The sequence below is a fragment of the Serinus canaria genome, chromosome 19 (genome assembly GCF_022539315.1).
Source record: "Serinus canaria isolate serCan28SL12 chromosome 19, serCan2020, whole genome shotgun sequence".
NCBI lineage: Eukaryota > Metazoa > Chordata > Aves > Passeriformes > Fringillidae > Serinus > Serinus canaria.
In genome coordinates this window covers 4,824,808-4,839,188 of record NC_066332.1, presented here as the reverse complement: position 1 = coordinate 4,839,188, position 14,381 = coordinate 4,824,808, and the positions used below count along the sequence as shown (strand labels likewise).

Sequence of the window (14,381 nt, the reverse complement as noted above, 5' to 3'; positions counted from 1 at the left end):
GATGCGGCTCCCCCGCCCGGCCCGGCTCGGGGACAGCGGGACCGCCCCGCGGGGCTCGCTGCCGCTCTCCGCCGGTCTCCGCCGGCCCCGGGCGGCAGCCGCGGGAGCCGCACCGCGCTCACCGCGGAACGGCTGCTGTGAGGGAGGACAGCCCCGCCGGGCACGGGAAGCCGTGTCGGGAACGGCACCCACGGCATTGCTCCTCTGCTGTGGGTACGGGCACCGGATCGCTCCTGCGAAGTCTGCCTGTGCTGCTCAAGGAGAGAGACCTGAGGAGCTGCTCCACCCCATTGAAAGGGTATTTTGGGAACAGCATCCAAAGCAGCCCAGGGCTGACCACCCTCATGGCACAGCTGGACAGGGGCAATGAGCCCTTGAGACACCCCAGCCCATGACACAGCTCATTCAAAGAGTCACAGAAAGGTTTGGATTGGAAGGAACTTAAAATATTGTCTCATTCCACACCCTGGCATGGGTAGGGACAACTTTTAACTTTACCGTTTGAAGCACCAGATCAAGTTGGTCCAAGCCCCATCCAGCCTGGCTTTGGGCAGTTCTGGGGTGGGGCAGGAGTTGGCAGCCTGTGCCAGGGCCTCACAGCCAAGAATTTCTTCCCAATATCCCATCTAAGCCTGCCCTCTGTCAGCCATTCCCCCTTGTCCTAAGTCCCTCTCCAGCTCTCTCGGATCCCCTTTAGGCACTGGAAATGCTATAAAGCTTCCCTGTACTCTTCTCCAGGCTGAACACCCCCAGCTCCCTCAGCCTGTCCATAGCAGAGCTGCTCCAGCCTCTGATCATCATTGTTGCTTCCTCTAGCCTTGCTCCAACATATCCCTGTTCTTTTTATGTTGGAATCCTTGCAACTGGACACAGATGACACCTCCAGGTGGCATCTTAGGTGAGCAGAGTTAAGGGGGAAAACCCCCATCACTAAACCTGTTGATCACTGCTGGGGATACAGCCCAGTTTCATGAAATAAAGAAATGTTACAAGCCAGCTTCACGTCTGACTTCACCACAACTCTGCCTTCTTTTTTTCTGTTAAATTATTTTTCACAGCATTCCTCTGAGGTATTTCCAGACCTTCCATAAATCCTCCCCTCAATAGGGAGGTCCTGGGTCAGAGGACATGGCCATAAATCCCTAGAATCTTTATAGGGGACATTTTCTCAGTCAAAGGAGATGAAAACAGCGTTTGTGGCAGGTAAACACCCCAGAGGAAGCAGAGGGCCCCAGACAGACGGACGTGTCCCCACCACTCCATCCCTGTGGCGGGTGGGAAGAGGAAACTCCTCGGCCTTGGCTGTGGGAGAGGGATCAAACGTTTCAACAGCTGGAAAGTGGATTTAAGCCAATGCAAACAAACAAACAAAAAGCCCAAAGAAAACAAGGCAGCCTGGATCAGTGCCAGGTGTTTAACAGAGGTAGAAGAAGGCTGAGGCAGCACGAGACCCAGGAGACCTCAGCACCCAGACCTGGCTGCTGTGTCCAAGAAACACAAACTGTGACAGGGAGAAGCATGAGGAGGGTTCGGAGGCTGTTTGGGGTCACGGGAACCCTTTGCCTCAGCAAGAGCAGGGAGGGCTCAGTTTTCCTATCCTAGAAGGAGAAAAGCTATCAGGTGATCCGTGGCCAGCTATAAATACCCCAGGGATTGAGTAAACAGCATGGGGAGAAAAAAAATAAAGGGAAGCCAAAGAACAGCACTGACATAGAGACATGTTTTTAGAAACTGGCCAGGAATGAGTTTAGCTGGAAGGGAGGTGACAGCTCCTGCTCTGGCACAGCCCCTGGGCGAAATGATGTGGTGCTCTTCAAAGGCTTGGGCAGTTTGGGAAAGGAGATGACAGGGCTGACAGGATGACAAGGACAGACCACCATGGGACAGACCCCAGGAAGAGCTCCAGCCTCTGCTCCTGCCCCAGCAGAGCACACAGACACCTCTCTGCTTACAGGTAGCACCTGTACGTGGATCCCTTCCCACTGCCTGCCTTCCAGACACTGCAGCAGCTTTGCAAAGTCAGAAATCCAGCACAGGAAGAGATTCCCCTGCCAGCTCTGCCTTGCAGACCTCCCACACCCAGAGCTAACCCCTGGCACAGCCGACAGAAGCATTCCCACAAGCAGACACCAGCGCAGCCACGCTGCAGGAGTGTGCATGGGCAGCCACACACTGGAAATCTGCAGCTCGTTTCCCTTTCACTGCCCAGACACAGCCAAGATGCTCCATCTTCAAGCAGGGGAAACATCCTGGCTCTATGGACAAGGAAGATTCTCCCAGCAGCAGCGTTTTCTGAAAGCAGGCACTGGTTTGAGGCTGTCAGGTTGTTGTCAGCTATTTACATGCTGCACCCAGAGTGAACTGGTTCACGTGACATTCACTTCTGGCACTGCACTGCTCAGCTCACAGGCTCAAAATATCCATCCCATTAGGGAAAAAAAATGGCTGCTTATAAATCAAATGCGGGACTGTCCCTGCTGCTGTCATAAAATGGTGTCAAAACAAAAGCAAGCTCGTGCAGAACAGGCTGCTGCTCCAGTCCTGCTAGGATGAGCAGTTTTATTTGGATGCCAGAATATTTGATGTTATAATCACAGCAGCAGATGATTCCACTGCAAGAAAGGGTGCTTCGTGCTGGTTGCAAAACTGGAAGCTTCAGCCACGTCAGACTGTGGGGATTTGGTGCCTTGTGGAGAAGCACCCATGGGAAGCAAAAGGGAAAAAGCAAAACCCACTGTGTTTTCTGAAACACCCCAAACCCTGAAGCCCAGCTGAGCAGTGCCAGACCAGAAGGATTCATGTGGAGCTCTGCACATGATGTGTGAGGTGCAAGCTGCAGCAGAAGGGCTCTGGACACTCACAGCCCACTCACATTCCTCCTGCACTCCAGTCTTGGGCTCTGTGCAGGGCTCAGCTCAGTGAGTGACAATTCAGAATTCAACTGAGACAGAAAAGCTAAAAAAAATTCCCAAATGGAAAGCCTAAGGCTGCTGACAGTTTCCACACTCTGGAGAATATTCCTGGTTGTATCTTTGACACAAAGGGCAGCTGGGAAACTCATCTCCTGAAGGGCATTTAATTTTCATTCCAAGGCTTTCACACCAAGTGAAATAAGAGAAAAAAAGAATACACAAAAACCTTCTACTACTTAGATACATCTAAAACCAGATCACTCTGCAAATCCTCTTCCGCATCTCAGCTGCCTTCACAGCAGGAATGAGGCGTGGGAGGTGGCAGGAGCTTAGGGCACCCGTGGAAATCCCATTTTCCAGCCAACTTCTATCTTATCAGCATGGTGCCAGGTGCACAGGTTGACGGTCACTGCCCAGCTGCCATGTTTGCACAACTGCAGCTTGGAACTGTGTGGAGTTTAAAAGGCTGCCACTACACCCTGTGTCCTGCCACAAGCTTTTCCACATGGAAGCAAAGGCAGCCAGGGCCTGCCACAGAAGCCAGAGCCACACAGATAAACCCCTGCAGACCCAGATACCCTCTGAGATAAGCAGCTAAAATTAATTTTCTCTGAAGCTGCTTGTGGCAGCCCATCATCTCTCCTCAGCCCAGATCCACAAAATACTCCCCTTCAGTGAGAAACATCTTTCCAGCAAGAGGCTCTGAGCTGCATCACTGGAATTGGGGCCGGGAAAGGTGAAAACCGATGGGATGAGACTGGATTTTGTGCACGCATTTCCCAGCTGAGCACTCAGCAGCCCTGCACTGGGTATGTCCCTAGTGGTGACAGGGACTTGAGGGTGCCATGCAGCATCCAGAGCATCGCTGTCCCACGGGGATGTGCAGACACGAGTGGGGCTGGTAGGGCAGGAAGGAGCAGAAAACAGCCCTTCAAGCACCACAACCCCACAGGCTGTCCCCGCTGTGGCCCCAGCGAGGCTCCAGAGCAGAGGGAGTCACCAGGAAGGCTCAGTGCTTCCTCCAGTTCAGAGCTCGGAGCGGGCCCTCGGCTGCCCCAGGCTGGGGTTGGAGGAGCCCGGTGCTCCCGGGACCCCAGCCCGGGCGGTGCCGGCTCAGCTGGCCGGAGGGGTGGCCGGCTGCTCTTTGCCGGGGCCGGAGGGCGAATCAGCACCGCTGCTGGCCACGTTCTCGTATTTCGGCTCTTCCTCCGCTGCAGCCTGTTCCTTCCTTTCGAGGCTGCCAGCTAACTCCGGGCTTTTTCCCTTCTCTGTGGCACCTGCGGTTTCGCTGGCCCCGTCCTGGGCACCGGTGTTTTTTGACGAGAGAGATGCGAGAAGAAGGGACAGTCTCTTCGCAGCGGAATGCTGCTGCTTGCCAGGAGCTGACTCGGCAGGAGCCCCCGGCACACTCTCCCTCTGCTTGCAGCTGTTCTCCGAGTCCCTGCGCTGCGCCAGGGCCCGGCGAGGAGGTTTCTGGATGGCCTCCATGCTCCTCCTCACCTTGGGCTCCTCCTTCGCAGCCCACTTGCCCCTCTGCAAGCTGCCCAGACGCTTCAGCACAGCCTGGACCGATCCCTCGCCAGTCCCCTCTGCCTTGGGGTCCTGGCCGGCCGTGCCCACCATCATGTAGATGGTGGTGACATTGGGTTCCTTCCCCTTGGCCTCCCAGCTGCCGCATCTCGCAGCTGCTTCCAGCGCCTCCACTCTCTGGGCCACATGCCTGGTGCTGGACACCACCCTGCGGCGTCCCCCCGGGGTGGCCCGAGGCGATGGCCGGTGGCTTTCGTCCCCCTTGCTGAGGGGCTCGGCGTTCTCGTAGCAATCGCTGGCCGGGCTCTCGCTGGGGGGCTCGGCCACCACATCTCCCGGAGGTGGGGTCAGCCTGGATGGGCCCCACGGGGCCTTGGGCTTTCGGCTGGGGCTGGGGGTCTCTGCCGCCCCGAATTTTGTCCCCTCGGCGAAGGACACAGAGGGTCGCTTGGCCTTGGCGATGCTGGAGGTGCGGGGGATGGCGAATGGCTGTGAGACATCCTCGGAGTCGAAGGCGGACGGGTCCGGCAGCGCCTCGCCAGGGGGGGATGCCCCGTCCTGCAGCTCAGCCCCGCCCAGCAGCGGGATGCCTGTGGGACAAGTGACGCGTGTTACGACTGCCACCCTGCCCGGGGACATAACTGGGGACACTGGGACAGGAGCTGATGCAATAGGATTGTCCCTGGGATCGTTTCCCAAGGAGGAGGTTGTGAAATGGGGTTGCCCCACTGGGCACGTCCCATTGCACGCAGCCAAACACAGCCCTGCAGACAGGAAAACAAGGACAAGGAAATAAACACTGTCTGTGCTAAGCACAGCTCCCTGGGACGGCCAGGATTGACCCCAAAGGTGATCGGAGAGGAGGAAGAGGAGCAGCCATGGGCGTCACCTTCTCTGGGAGGGACGGAGTACTCGGGTCCCTCGTTGTCGGTGTCGAAGGAGGAGAAGGAGCTGTCTGAAACCCACGCAGACGATGGGGGCTCGATGAAGCTGGGGTTGTAGGGGATTTCCATGTCGTGGTGGGAAACTGGGGAAGACAAGACACTCAGCTGAGCTTGAGCACCCCAGGATGCTCGAGAGAGCGGGGTTTCAGGCTTCTCCCCAGGCAGAGAGTGCAGAGAGTGCAGCACTTCTGGAAGTGCTGTGGGCAGCTCTGCGGGCAGCTCTGCTTTGCTCACCTGTGACTTTGGGAAGTTTCGAGGTACCCAGGTTAAAGCAGGGCATGAGAGCACTGAGGTTGGCCAGCACCCCCTGCACGTGGTGCTTCATCCTGGCCACCACATCATCGTCTGGCACAGCTGCCCTGCAGAGCAGAGATGGACATCAAGGGACATGGGACATGAGTTTTTGTGTCAAAGGTGAAAAATGTGAAAAAATACCTGTCTCTGGCATCTGCTGAACCAGCACCACAGCAGCAGCAAGCGACACAGAGCAGCAGCAGCAAGAGAGGGACAAGGATGGCAGCTGCAAGGGCTCCGTGGTCCTTCAAACCTGTGTGAGGAGATGGGCTGAGTCTGGCATGTGCTGTGGCTGTGACACCTACAGAACAGCCCTGCACAGAGAGAGCAGGAGCTGACAACTCCCGGTGGGGCCAGGAGGCACCAGGATGCATCCCAGCCCCCCAGCACCTTCCCCAGGGAGGATGTGACCATCCCTTGCCCAGAAATGTGAGGTTAATCTTACTCAGCACACAGTCACCCTGCACAGGGTCACAGGTCCCCCGGGAGCACTGGCAGGGTGAGGAACAATTCACTCCAAAATACCCCTCGGGACAGGTGTTGTTGCAGCTGGAAGAGAGAGGAAAGGAGAAAAATGACCCCAGAGCAAGTGAGGCTCCAGCCCAGCCCCACTCCCAGCGTTATCCCAGCATTTTCCTGGTGTTACCTGTCTCCCCAGTAGCCTGCCTGGCAGATGCAAGCTCCTGTCACGGGGTCACAGCTCCCCGAAACACACTCGGGGCAGAGGAACTGGCAGCCATCACCAAAGGTGCCCACTGGGCAGGAGGTGTTGCAGCTGCCAAAACAGAGCAAAGCATCAGTGACTGCACCCCAGAGCAGGGACACCCCAGGGACCAGGGGCCTCACCCTGGGCATACCTGGGCCCTGTCCAGCCGGGGTCACAGCGCAGGCAGGACCCAGTCTGGGGGTCACAGGGCTCCCCATGCTGGCAGCGGGGACACATCTGGAGGCAGCCATCCCCATGGAATCCAGGAGCACAGGGATCCTTGCAGAGGGTCCCATTCCAGCCAGGCTGGCAGGCCAGGCAGAAACCATCCACGGGTGAGCAGGGCTGGCTGCGCTTGCAGCTCCCACAGCTGTGTGGGCAGAGAGGCCTTGAGGTCACAACGCCCACCCTTGCACCCCTAAAAAGCAGCTTTCACCCCACAAAAAAGCAGATTCACTACACAAAATCATTGAGCATCATTTTGGACAGAGGGGAAAAACACAGTGGTGCCTAATGCTCTGTGGTAGCAAGAGGAGAGGAGGGCAGCAGAGCCACAGAGTGTTCTGACTTGGAAGGTGCAGCTTTATCACCATGGGGAGCGAGATTGAGGACAATCAGATTTTAGGGTGACACTTTCTGCTGGTGTTAGCAAGGTGTTTCTTTTGGGGCAACACTGATGCTGCATCCAACCTGGGATGCTCAAACCCAGGACAGGTCTCCCTGCCCAGCCAAAGGGACAGACACAGGCACACTGCCTTCCCCCAAGATCTGACTGCAGCCCGCTGCATCCCTCGGCTCCCCCATCTCACCTGTGCACGCACTGAGATCCGTATTTCCCTGCCGGACAGGGCTCCCGGCAGCTCCTGCCCTGGTAGCCGGGCTCGCAGGTGCAGTGGCCGGTGACAGGACTGCAGGAGCCGTGCCCGCAGTCGCAGCGCCGCTGGCACGCCGGTCCCCAGTAGCCAGCCAGGCACTCGCACTTGCCCGTCTCCTGCGCGCAGGGCGAGACGTTGCAGGAGCACTTGAAGCTGCACCTCCTGCCCCACCAGCCCGGCAGGCAGCGGCACAGCCCGCTCAGGGGGTCGCACTGCGAGGTGGAGGGGTTGCACTGGCATTGCTTCCTGCAGTTGGGTGCCCACCAGCCCGGCTCGCAGTGGCAGGCACCGGTCAGGGGGTCGCAGCGGCCGTGGGGGCCGCATTGGCAGGAGAACTGGCAGAGCCCTCCCCAGTGGTTGGGGTCGCAGGTGCAGTGGCCGCTGACGGGGTCGCAGCGCCCGTTGGGGTGGCACGGGCAGCTCCGCTTGCAGTCGTGGCCCCAGTACTGCTCGGGGCAGCCTGCGAGGGGAAAGGACACAGGAGGGATGGGGAGAAGCCCGGCAGCCCCCCGAGCACCCAGCTGGATTTAGAGGGGGATGGCAGGGGCTGAGGCACGGCAGGGCACTCACGGGAGCTGCAGTCTGCTCCGAAGAAGCCGGGTTGGCAGCGGCACAGCCCGGGTTTCAGGCACACCTCGCCCTCTCTGCAGGCATCCTCCCCCTCGCACACGGCTGTCGTGGCAGGAAAGGCACTCAGCACTCTCTGGCCGGGGCTCACACCCCACCTGCCGCCCACCCAGCTGCCTCAGGGACAGCATTCCCAGGGAAAGCACCATCCCGCTTCCCGCTCCATCCCTCCGGCTCAGCTGCAGCACCGTCAGCAGCTGGGGCTCCCCTCGGGGCGGGACCCCACTGTCTCCGCTCAAGGAGAGCTGCAGGGCTTCCCACAGCGCACAGAGGATCAGCCCGGGTGAGCGTGGGGACCACGCTTTGGGATTCACCCCATCCATCACTCACCGACCGTGCACGCCCTCCCCTCCTGCCTCCAGCCGGGACAGCACTCCGGGCCGGCCGGGAACCTGCGGGAGAGACCGGGGGATGTCAGCCAGGGCCGGGGGGCCAGGGCGGCTTCGTGGCTCCGGCCAAGGCCAAGCGATCCTTGCCCCAGTGCTGAGAAGGCGGTGTGGCCCCCAGGGCAACGCTCCGGAAGGAAACCAGAAAAATAGAAGGAAATTTAGGAGGCTGCAGCCCGAGTGGGCGACTGGGCTGGGCTCCCAGAAGGGCTGGGAATGTCCCCACGGAGCCGTGCCGGGTGTCCCATGCCTGCGAGAAGCTCAAAGCTTCACCAGCAGTGCAGAAATGAGGCACTGAAGTGAAGGTCATGAAAGGCATCACCATTGATGGGAGACAATGGGAGAGGCAAAGTGGCAACAAATTTAGAGGACATCAGTCCCAAAGCTCTTTGGGGCTTGCTACAGTGACATTTCCCCACGATGAGTTTCGCCATGGATCCCATATTGCCCCGTTGCCCTGCACTCTGAGGGTCAATGAGAAATAAGCCCTGGAGAAGGGATCTGATGCCCCAAATGCCCAGACATGGCCCAGTCACGCTCCCCAGCACAACCCCAGTCTGCACCCACCCCGTGCCAGGCTGCACATCTCAGTCCATGGGAGGAGGGATGGACAGCAACCCCCTGGGGCTGCTGAGAGGCCCCAGGAGATGACACAGGTGGGGACCCCCGTGGCACCTACCTGCAGACGTTCCTTCCCTCAGGGTCGAGCTCCTGGGCAGAGCTCTGCACCCACAGCCACAGCTGGAGGCAGAGGATGGGCCGGGCGCTCTCCATCCCAGCAGGGCACCAGGGCCCCCGTCCTGGTGGCTCCCCAGCCCCACGCTGGTGTCCCTCTGTCCCGTCTGTCCCGTCCCACCCGTGGGGCGGCCTCTTCCTCCCTCCAGCCTTGGGTTTCTTCCTGAGGAAACGCGGGAGGAGGCGGCCCGATCCAGACGTCAGGGGAGTGGCAGGGAGGGGGAGCAGGGAATGCTGCTGCCCGGGCTATTTCTGGCCCTGGCTGCCACCCTGCCACAGAAAGGGACATCCAGGGGCTCAGCACAGCCACAAAGGGGCTGGGACCTGCCTGGACATCTCACCTGTGTCACCACACTCCCTCTGTGCCATTCTCTATCACCCCCAAAATGGCTTTAGCAAACGTCCCCCCAACCCAAACAAGGCATCCAGGGCCAACCCCTGCCTCAACCCCTATGAGCACTGCCAACCCCTGGCAGAGGCTCAGAGGAGGGGTCCCCATGTCCCCCATGGCAACACAGCCTGACCTGTGCTGGCCTTTAAAGGGCTGCTGGCCACTGTCCCACCTCGCCACGTCCCCAGGAGCTTTGTGTCAGCAGATGCACAGGAAACACCTTTTTCCTACTCAAGGCCAGCTCAGCCGGGGGGGCTCCGGGGGGGGCTCCGGGTTGGAAGCACCGTGCTCCCCTTGGCCATGCAGGAATTAACTCCTCCATGCCCAGCACTGAGGGATCACCCCTCTGCAGTCCCCTCCCCATCACAGCTGACCCACCAGAAAGGGGGCACAGCCATAAGGAGAAGGGTAAGGGAAATCTGGGAGCATCACCCAGCCCTCCCCAAGCAGAGAGCAGAGGCTGCAGGCAGAACCTCAGAGGAAAAATAAGAGACTGATTTATTTCCAAATTAAAGGTAGAAAGTACCTGATCTGAGGGGACTGATGCCCCCATGAACACAAGGATTGTTCCAGTCTGCCAGGTCCCAGAGGTGGCAGGAAGAGGTGCCAGTACAAAACTGATTCACCCCATGCCTGAGAAGTGCAGGAGTGGCCCTGGTGGTGCTGATCCTGACAGCTCCCAGCCACAGGAGCACCTGGACACCCAGTGCAGTGTGCTCAGCCCCTCCCAGCCGTGTGGGGACCCCAGGACACCCCAAAGGGATCTTCACATTGCAGGGATTGGGAAGCTACAGACACAAAGGGGTGAGGTAAAACAAACACACAGAGCAGGATGGAGCAATAGAATCGTGGGACTGTGAGCAGAGGGGTTTGCAAAGAGCCACCAGGGGATGGGAAGATCCCTTTTGGGGTGTGGAGAATAAGAGGGTGCAGACCCCTACCATGCTGAGCTGCAAGCAGGGAGCAGTGGGAAGGGGGCACAGCTGTGGGGCACACTGAGCCCAGCTGTAGCTAAGCTGTGGGCACAGTGAAAGGGTGACTGGTGGGCAGAGATGCCCAGAGGTGCTGAGCTGTCCCAGGCCAGGCTGGCAGCCCACATCCAAGTGTCCCAGTGGGTTTGCAGGAACCTGCCCATGCTGTGGCTTTGCCACCACCACAGCACTGGGAAGTGCCAGGGCTGCTGTGCTGCTCTTGAATCCACTGGAAGAAGAGGATCCAGAAGTTCTGCTGTGAGGACAGATCCTGCTCCCGTTCCCGTGGGGTCAGAGGGGTGCTGTGGCTCTGTCAGGGCAGCTGGACCCTGCCTTGCTCTCTCCCTCTGGCTCCAGCTGTGTGTCCAGTGAGTCAATGATTTCCCAGGTGCCGGAGCAGCTGGATGTGGGGGGGTCTTTGCTGCTGCCCTGATACCACAGCCCAAAACTGCAGAGAGAGCAGATAAGGGCTATGGGGGAAAAGAACCTCCTCAGAGAGGATGTAGAATCCAAACCTCCCTCTGTGGTGGTGGCAGCAGGACACAGCCTGGCTGTGGGCCCTGGGAGCTTGTGGCACCCAGGACAAGGCAGATCCCCCTAAAACAGCAACCCCTGCTTTCGCAGCATCCCTGCACCAGCCTGCTGAACTCTGTTTCCATCACATCCAAGCTCCACAGCTGCCAGGTCCCAGCCAAACCCCAAACCTCTCCACTGGCAGAGCCTCCCGTCCCTACCAGCACAGGAGCAAACTTACAAGCTCCTAATTTTGGATTCTGGAGGCTGAGCATCCACACAGTCTGTGCCATGACCTGGGAGCCAGGAGCCCTCTTCTTCATCACTGCACAAAGAAATGGGGGTAAACCTGCACTGAGCCACAGCAGCAAGTGCTGGAGCCACTCTGGAGTTTGTCCAGTGCTCCCAGTGCCACCACCTCACCTCCCTTTTGTCACATGCACGCAGGGACAAGTGGCATTTGGCCAGGCCATGCCTGACTGGTGACAGGGACACACGAGCTGCAGCACAAAGCCCAGCCCCTGTGGCACAGCTATGCCAGAGCAACACATCAACTGCAGACATCAAACCTTTGATCTCTGAAGGGAGGAGGCAGCTCTGGGCTTGGGGAGGTTCCAATCCAGGGCATCAAGCACGTGGAAACATTGGAGCAGGGCAGCCAGCCCCCACCCTGCACGGGAGGATCCCAGCACCCAGCCTGTCTCACCTGCTCGCCGACTCCTCTGTTGTTCCCAGCATTTTAGCTCTGATTTTTTTCCTCTGTTTTTTGATATTTGACTTCATTGCATCTAGGAAGAAGCTGGGAATTCTCTCCTCGTTCAGCAGCTCCCTGGTAAAAAGCAGTCAGCTGGTTAACCAAGAGCCTGGGAAGATTCTGCCCTGACTGTGGTGGGAGCAGCCTCTGATGGGCCAGGGGTGGCTGCAGGGGCAGGACTCACCTCTGGTAATAGGCCAGCTCCTCCTGCACCAAGAACAGGTTGGTCTTGAGCTCATTCCTCTCTTGCAGGATCTGCTGCAGCTCTTCCTTGGAGAAGCAGCAGTGAGCAGGGCTCCTGTCCCCATCCTGGTGCTGTGGCTCCTCTGAGGGTGACAGGGCTCCCTCCTGGAGGGGATGGAAAGAGAGTCAGCAGGCAAGCAGAGACCTCAAAACCCCCACCCAAAGGCTGGGTGCACACGCAGGCAAAAATGGAAAAGTCTCAAGAATGTCCTCATCTCAGCCAGCAACCACATGTGGCAAACCTCCCTCATCCTTTGTGTCCCATCTACTTTCAACTCCTGTCACCTCATCTGGCTCCACCCCTAACACTTCTACAGAGAAGGTGTTAGTGGTATTGCAGACACCACACTGTTCAGTTTTCAGCTGTGGGCTTTCCTTGAATAGCTACGTCTGGGTGTGCCAAAAGCTCCACACAAGGCTGGGGTCAGTGTTGGTGATGCCCAGCAGCAGCGAGGCCACAGCTCAGACTGACCACACCAGGCTTTGGTGTGGGGTCACAGCTCAGACTGACCACACCAGGCTCTGCTGTGGGGTCACAGCTCAGACTCACCACACCAGGCTCGGGCTGTGGGATCAGCTCAGACTCACCACACCAGGCTCTGGCTGTTGGCTCTCCAGGGCTGTCCTGTTTCTCCTGCTCGTTTCCCTCTGGCTCTGCAGCATGGCAGCCTCCAGGTCTGACTTCTGCTCCAGAGCACTCTTGAGCTGGGCCTGCACCACGGCCACCTTGTGCCGCAGCTCCTCGTTCATGGTCATGAAGCGATGGAGCTGTTCCTGCAGCTGGAGGGCCCAGGGCAGCCAGAGGTGAGGCAGTGTCCCCACCCCAGGACACCAGTGCCACCTGCCCCAGCAGGCTCAGCAGCTGTGACAGCCCCGGGGTGGGGGGGATGTGACATGAAAGCAGCTCCCCGGGCCCTGGCACACCACACCCCTGAGCTCCCACGCCCTCACCGCCTCCGTGTCCCGGCTCTTGCAGACGATCTCGTGGGCCTGGGCACGGAGCTCATCCCTCTGCCTGTCCACCACCTCCTTCAGCCGCAGCATCACCTCCCGCTCCTTCCGTGCCGTGCTGTCTGAGACCACACGGGGTGGACAGGGGTCAGAGCGCCCAGGGACTCCCCCAAGCCCACAACACTACAAACTTCCTCAGTGCTTCTGCAAAGTCCGACTTCTTCCTGGTAATCTCACAGTGGAAAGAAGGGAACTGAGAGTTTTAGACCATTCCTGGAACATCCTTGTGTTGCCACAGCAACCCAAACCCTGTGCCTGCCCCCACCACCCTTCGGGGGCTTTCGAGGTGCTCTGGAGGTTTGGGATCCCTGTGAATTGCAGAACAAGGTAATGCCTGTGCTCCCTGCTAGGACAGGTCTCCAAGGTGAGGGAAAGGAGAGCAGCATTCCAGGCTGCAGAAGAACAGGTTCAGCCCTGCATCCAGCCTACCACTTCGCAGGGACACCCTGTGCCATCGGGGGACCCCAAACCCACGGGGACACCCACCTTCCTGGGACTGGCTCTCAGCAAGCTGCCCCAGGAGCTGGCGGTTCTGCTCCTCCAGGCAGGCCAGGCGGCCGTACAGGGCTCGCTCCCGGCGCTCGGCCTCCCACAGCCTCTGCTCCGGGTCCTGGGGGACGGGGACACCGGGTCAGAGCCACCCCCGGGGGCAGTGACAGCCAGGTCAGAGGCTTCCCAGGGGATGGGGACAGTGGGGACAGTGCCACTACTCCGGAAAGGGGGACAGCTGGGTCAGACCCACACCAGAGGACAGGGATAGCGAGATCAGAGCCGTCCCAGGTGATGGGGGACAGTGGGGACAGTGCCACCACCCCAGAAAGGGGGACAGCTGGCTTAGAGCCAGTCCAGAGGGACAAATGGGCCAGACAGGTCGGAGATATCCCAAGGGATGGGGGACAGCTGGGTCAGACCCATACCAGAGGACAGGAATAGAGAGATTAGTGCTGTCCCAGGGGATAGGGGACAGCAGGGACAGCAATCCCCTGGGAGAAGGGGACAGGCACATCACAGTCGCCCCAGGGGATGCAGGGCAGCGGGGCCAGAGCCATCACCTGGGAAAAGGGAACAGAAGGGTCGGAGCCGTCCCACAAAACGTGGGACACCCGTGTCAGCTCCATGCCCCAGGAAAAGCCATCAGCCGGCTCGGTGCTGTCCCCAGAGCCCGCGGGGACACGCGTGGCTCGGCGCCACCGGCTCCCAGCTCCCCGCTCACCTCCGCCTCCTGCGGCCCGGCCGGCGCTGCCGGCGCCTCCCCCTCAGCGCCCGGCGGGGCCACCAGCGCCTCGAGCAGCTCCAGCAGCCGCACCACGGGCGGCACCAGCCCGGCCACGGCGTCGGGCCCGAAGCGGGCGGAGAGGCGGCGCAGCTCGGCGCCCAGCGCGCCCGCCATGCGGTAGACGTGCGGCGGGGCCAGCCGGGCCGGCGGCGTTCGCCACAGCGGCTCCGCCATTGCCCCGCGCCCGCGCAGCTCCGCCCGGCCCGGCCCGGC

The 14,381-nt window shown here is 59.8% G+C and overlaps 2 protein-coding genes across 4 annotated transcripts; both read right to left on the bottom strand.

Annotated features, from left to right (window-relative positions):
- Window positions 1–3,057: 3,057 nt before the first annotated feature.
- SCARF1 (scavenger receptor class F member 1) lies at window positions 3,058–9,793 on the bottom strand. The gene is made up of 11 exons (XM_009094920.4): window positions 8,954–9,793; window positions 8,219–8,280; window positions 7,832–7,933; window positions 7,196–7,721; window positions 6,538–6,756; window positions 6,327–6,455; window positions 6,126–6,229; window positions 5,822–5,933; window positions 5,621–5,745; window positions 5,332–5,469; window positions 3,058–5,032 (listed from the first exon to the last, which is right to left on the bottom strand). Exons 1-11 carry the CDS (start codon window positions 9,046–9,048, stop codon window positions 4,026–4,028), a joined length of 2,619 nt encoding a protein of 872 aa, XP_009093168.2. The 5' UTR covers window positions 9,049–9,793; the 3' UTR covers window positions 3,058–4,025.
- An 81-nt stretch (window positions 9,794–9,874) lies between these two features.
- Window positions 9,875–14,375, bottom strand: RILP (Rab interacting lysosomal protein). Of its 3 annotated transcripts, none has more exons than XM_050981637.1 (8): window positions 14,106–14,375; window positions 13,379–13,502; window positions 12,833–12,954; window positions 12,470–12,661; window positions 11,823–11,986; window positions 11,591–11,713; window positions 11,126–11,209; window positions 9,875–10,841 (listed from the first exon to the last, which is right to left on the bottom strand). In XM_050981637.1, the coding sequence occupies exons 1-8, from the start codon at window positions 14,340–14,342 to the stop codon at window positions 10,745–10,747; spliced, it is 1,143 nt and encodes a 380-aa protein (XP_050837594.1). In that variant the 5' UTR covers window positions 14,343–14,375; the 3' UTR covers window positions 9,875–10,744. The 3 variants fall into 3 exon arrangements, with proteins under 3 accessions (XP_050837594.1, XP_030088334.1, XP_050837595.1); XM_030232474.2 differs by having other exon boundaries at window positions 9,875–10,819; window positions 14,106–14,374; XM_050981638.1 differs by lacking the exon at window positions 11,126–11,209 and having other exon boundaries at window positions 9,875–10,819.
- Window positions 14,376–14,381: the final 6 nt, after the last annotated feature.

Bases quoted from the DNA above. Each gene is read 5' to 3' on its own strand.
- SCARF1 (XM_009094920.4), bottom strand. From the start codon at position 9,048: ATGGAGAGCGCCCGGCCCATCCTCTGCCTCCAGCTGTGGCTGTGGGTG. The intron at 6,456-6,537 runs GTATGCCCAGGG...CTGTTTTGGCAG, and splicing joins CCCGGCTGGACAGGGCCCAG to CTGCAACACCTCCTGCCCAG. The intron at 5,033-5,331 runs GTGACGCCCATG...CTTGTCCCACAG, and splicing joins CTCCGTCCCTCCCAGAGAAG to GCATCCCGCTGCTGGGCGGG.
- RILP (XM_030232474.2), bottom strand. From the start codon at position 14,342: ATGGCGGAGCCGCTGTGGCGAACGCCGCCGGCCCGGCTGGCCCCGCCG. The intron at 13,503-14,105 runs GTGAGCGGGGAG...CCCGTCCCCCAG, and splicing joins CCGGGCCGCAGGAGGCGGAG to GACCCGGAGCAGAGGCTGTG. The intron at 11,987-12,469 runs GTGAGTCTGAGC...CATCCCCTCCAG, and splicing joins AACAGCCAGAGCCTGGTGTG to GAGGGAGCCCTGTCACCCTC.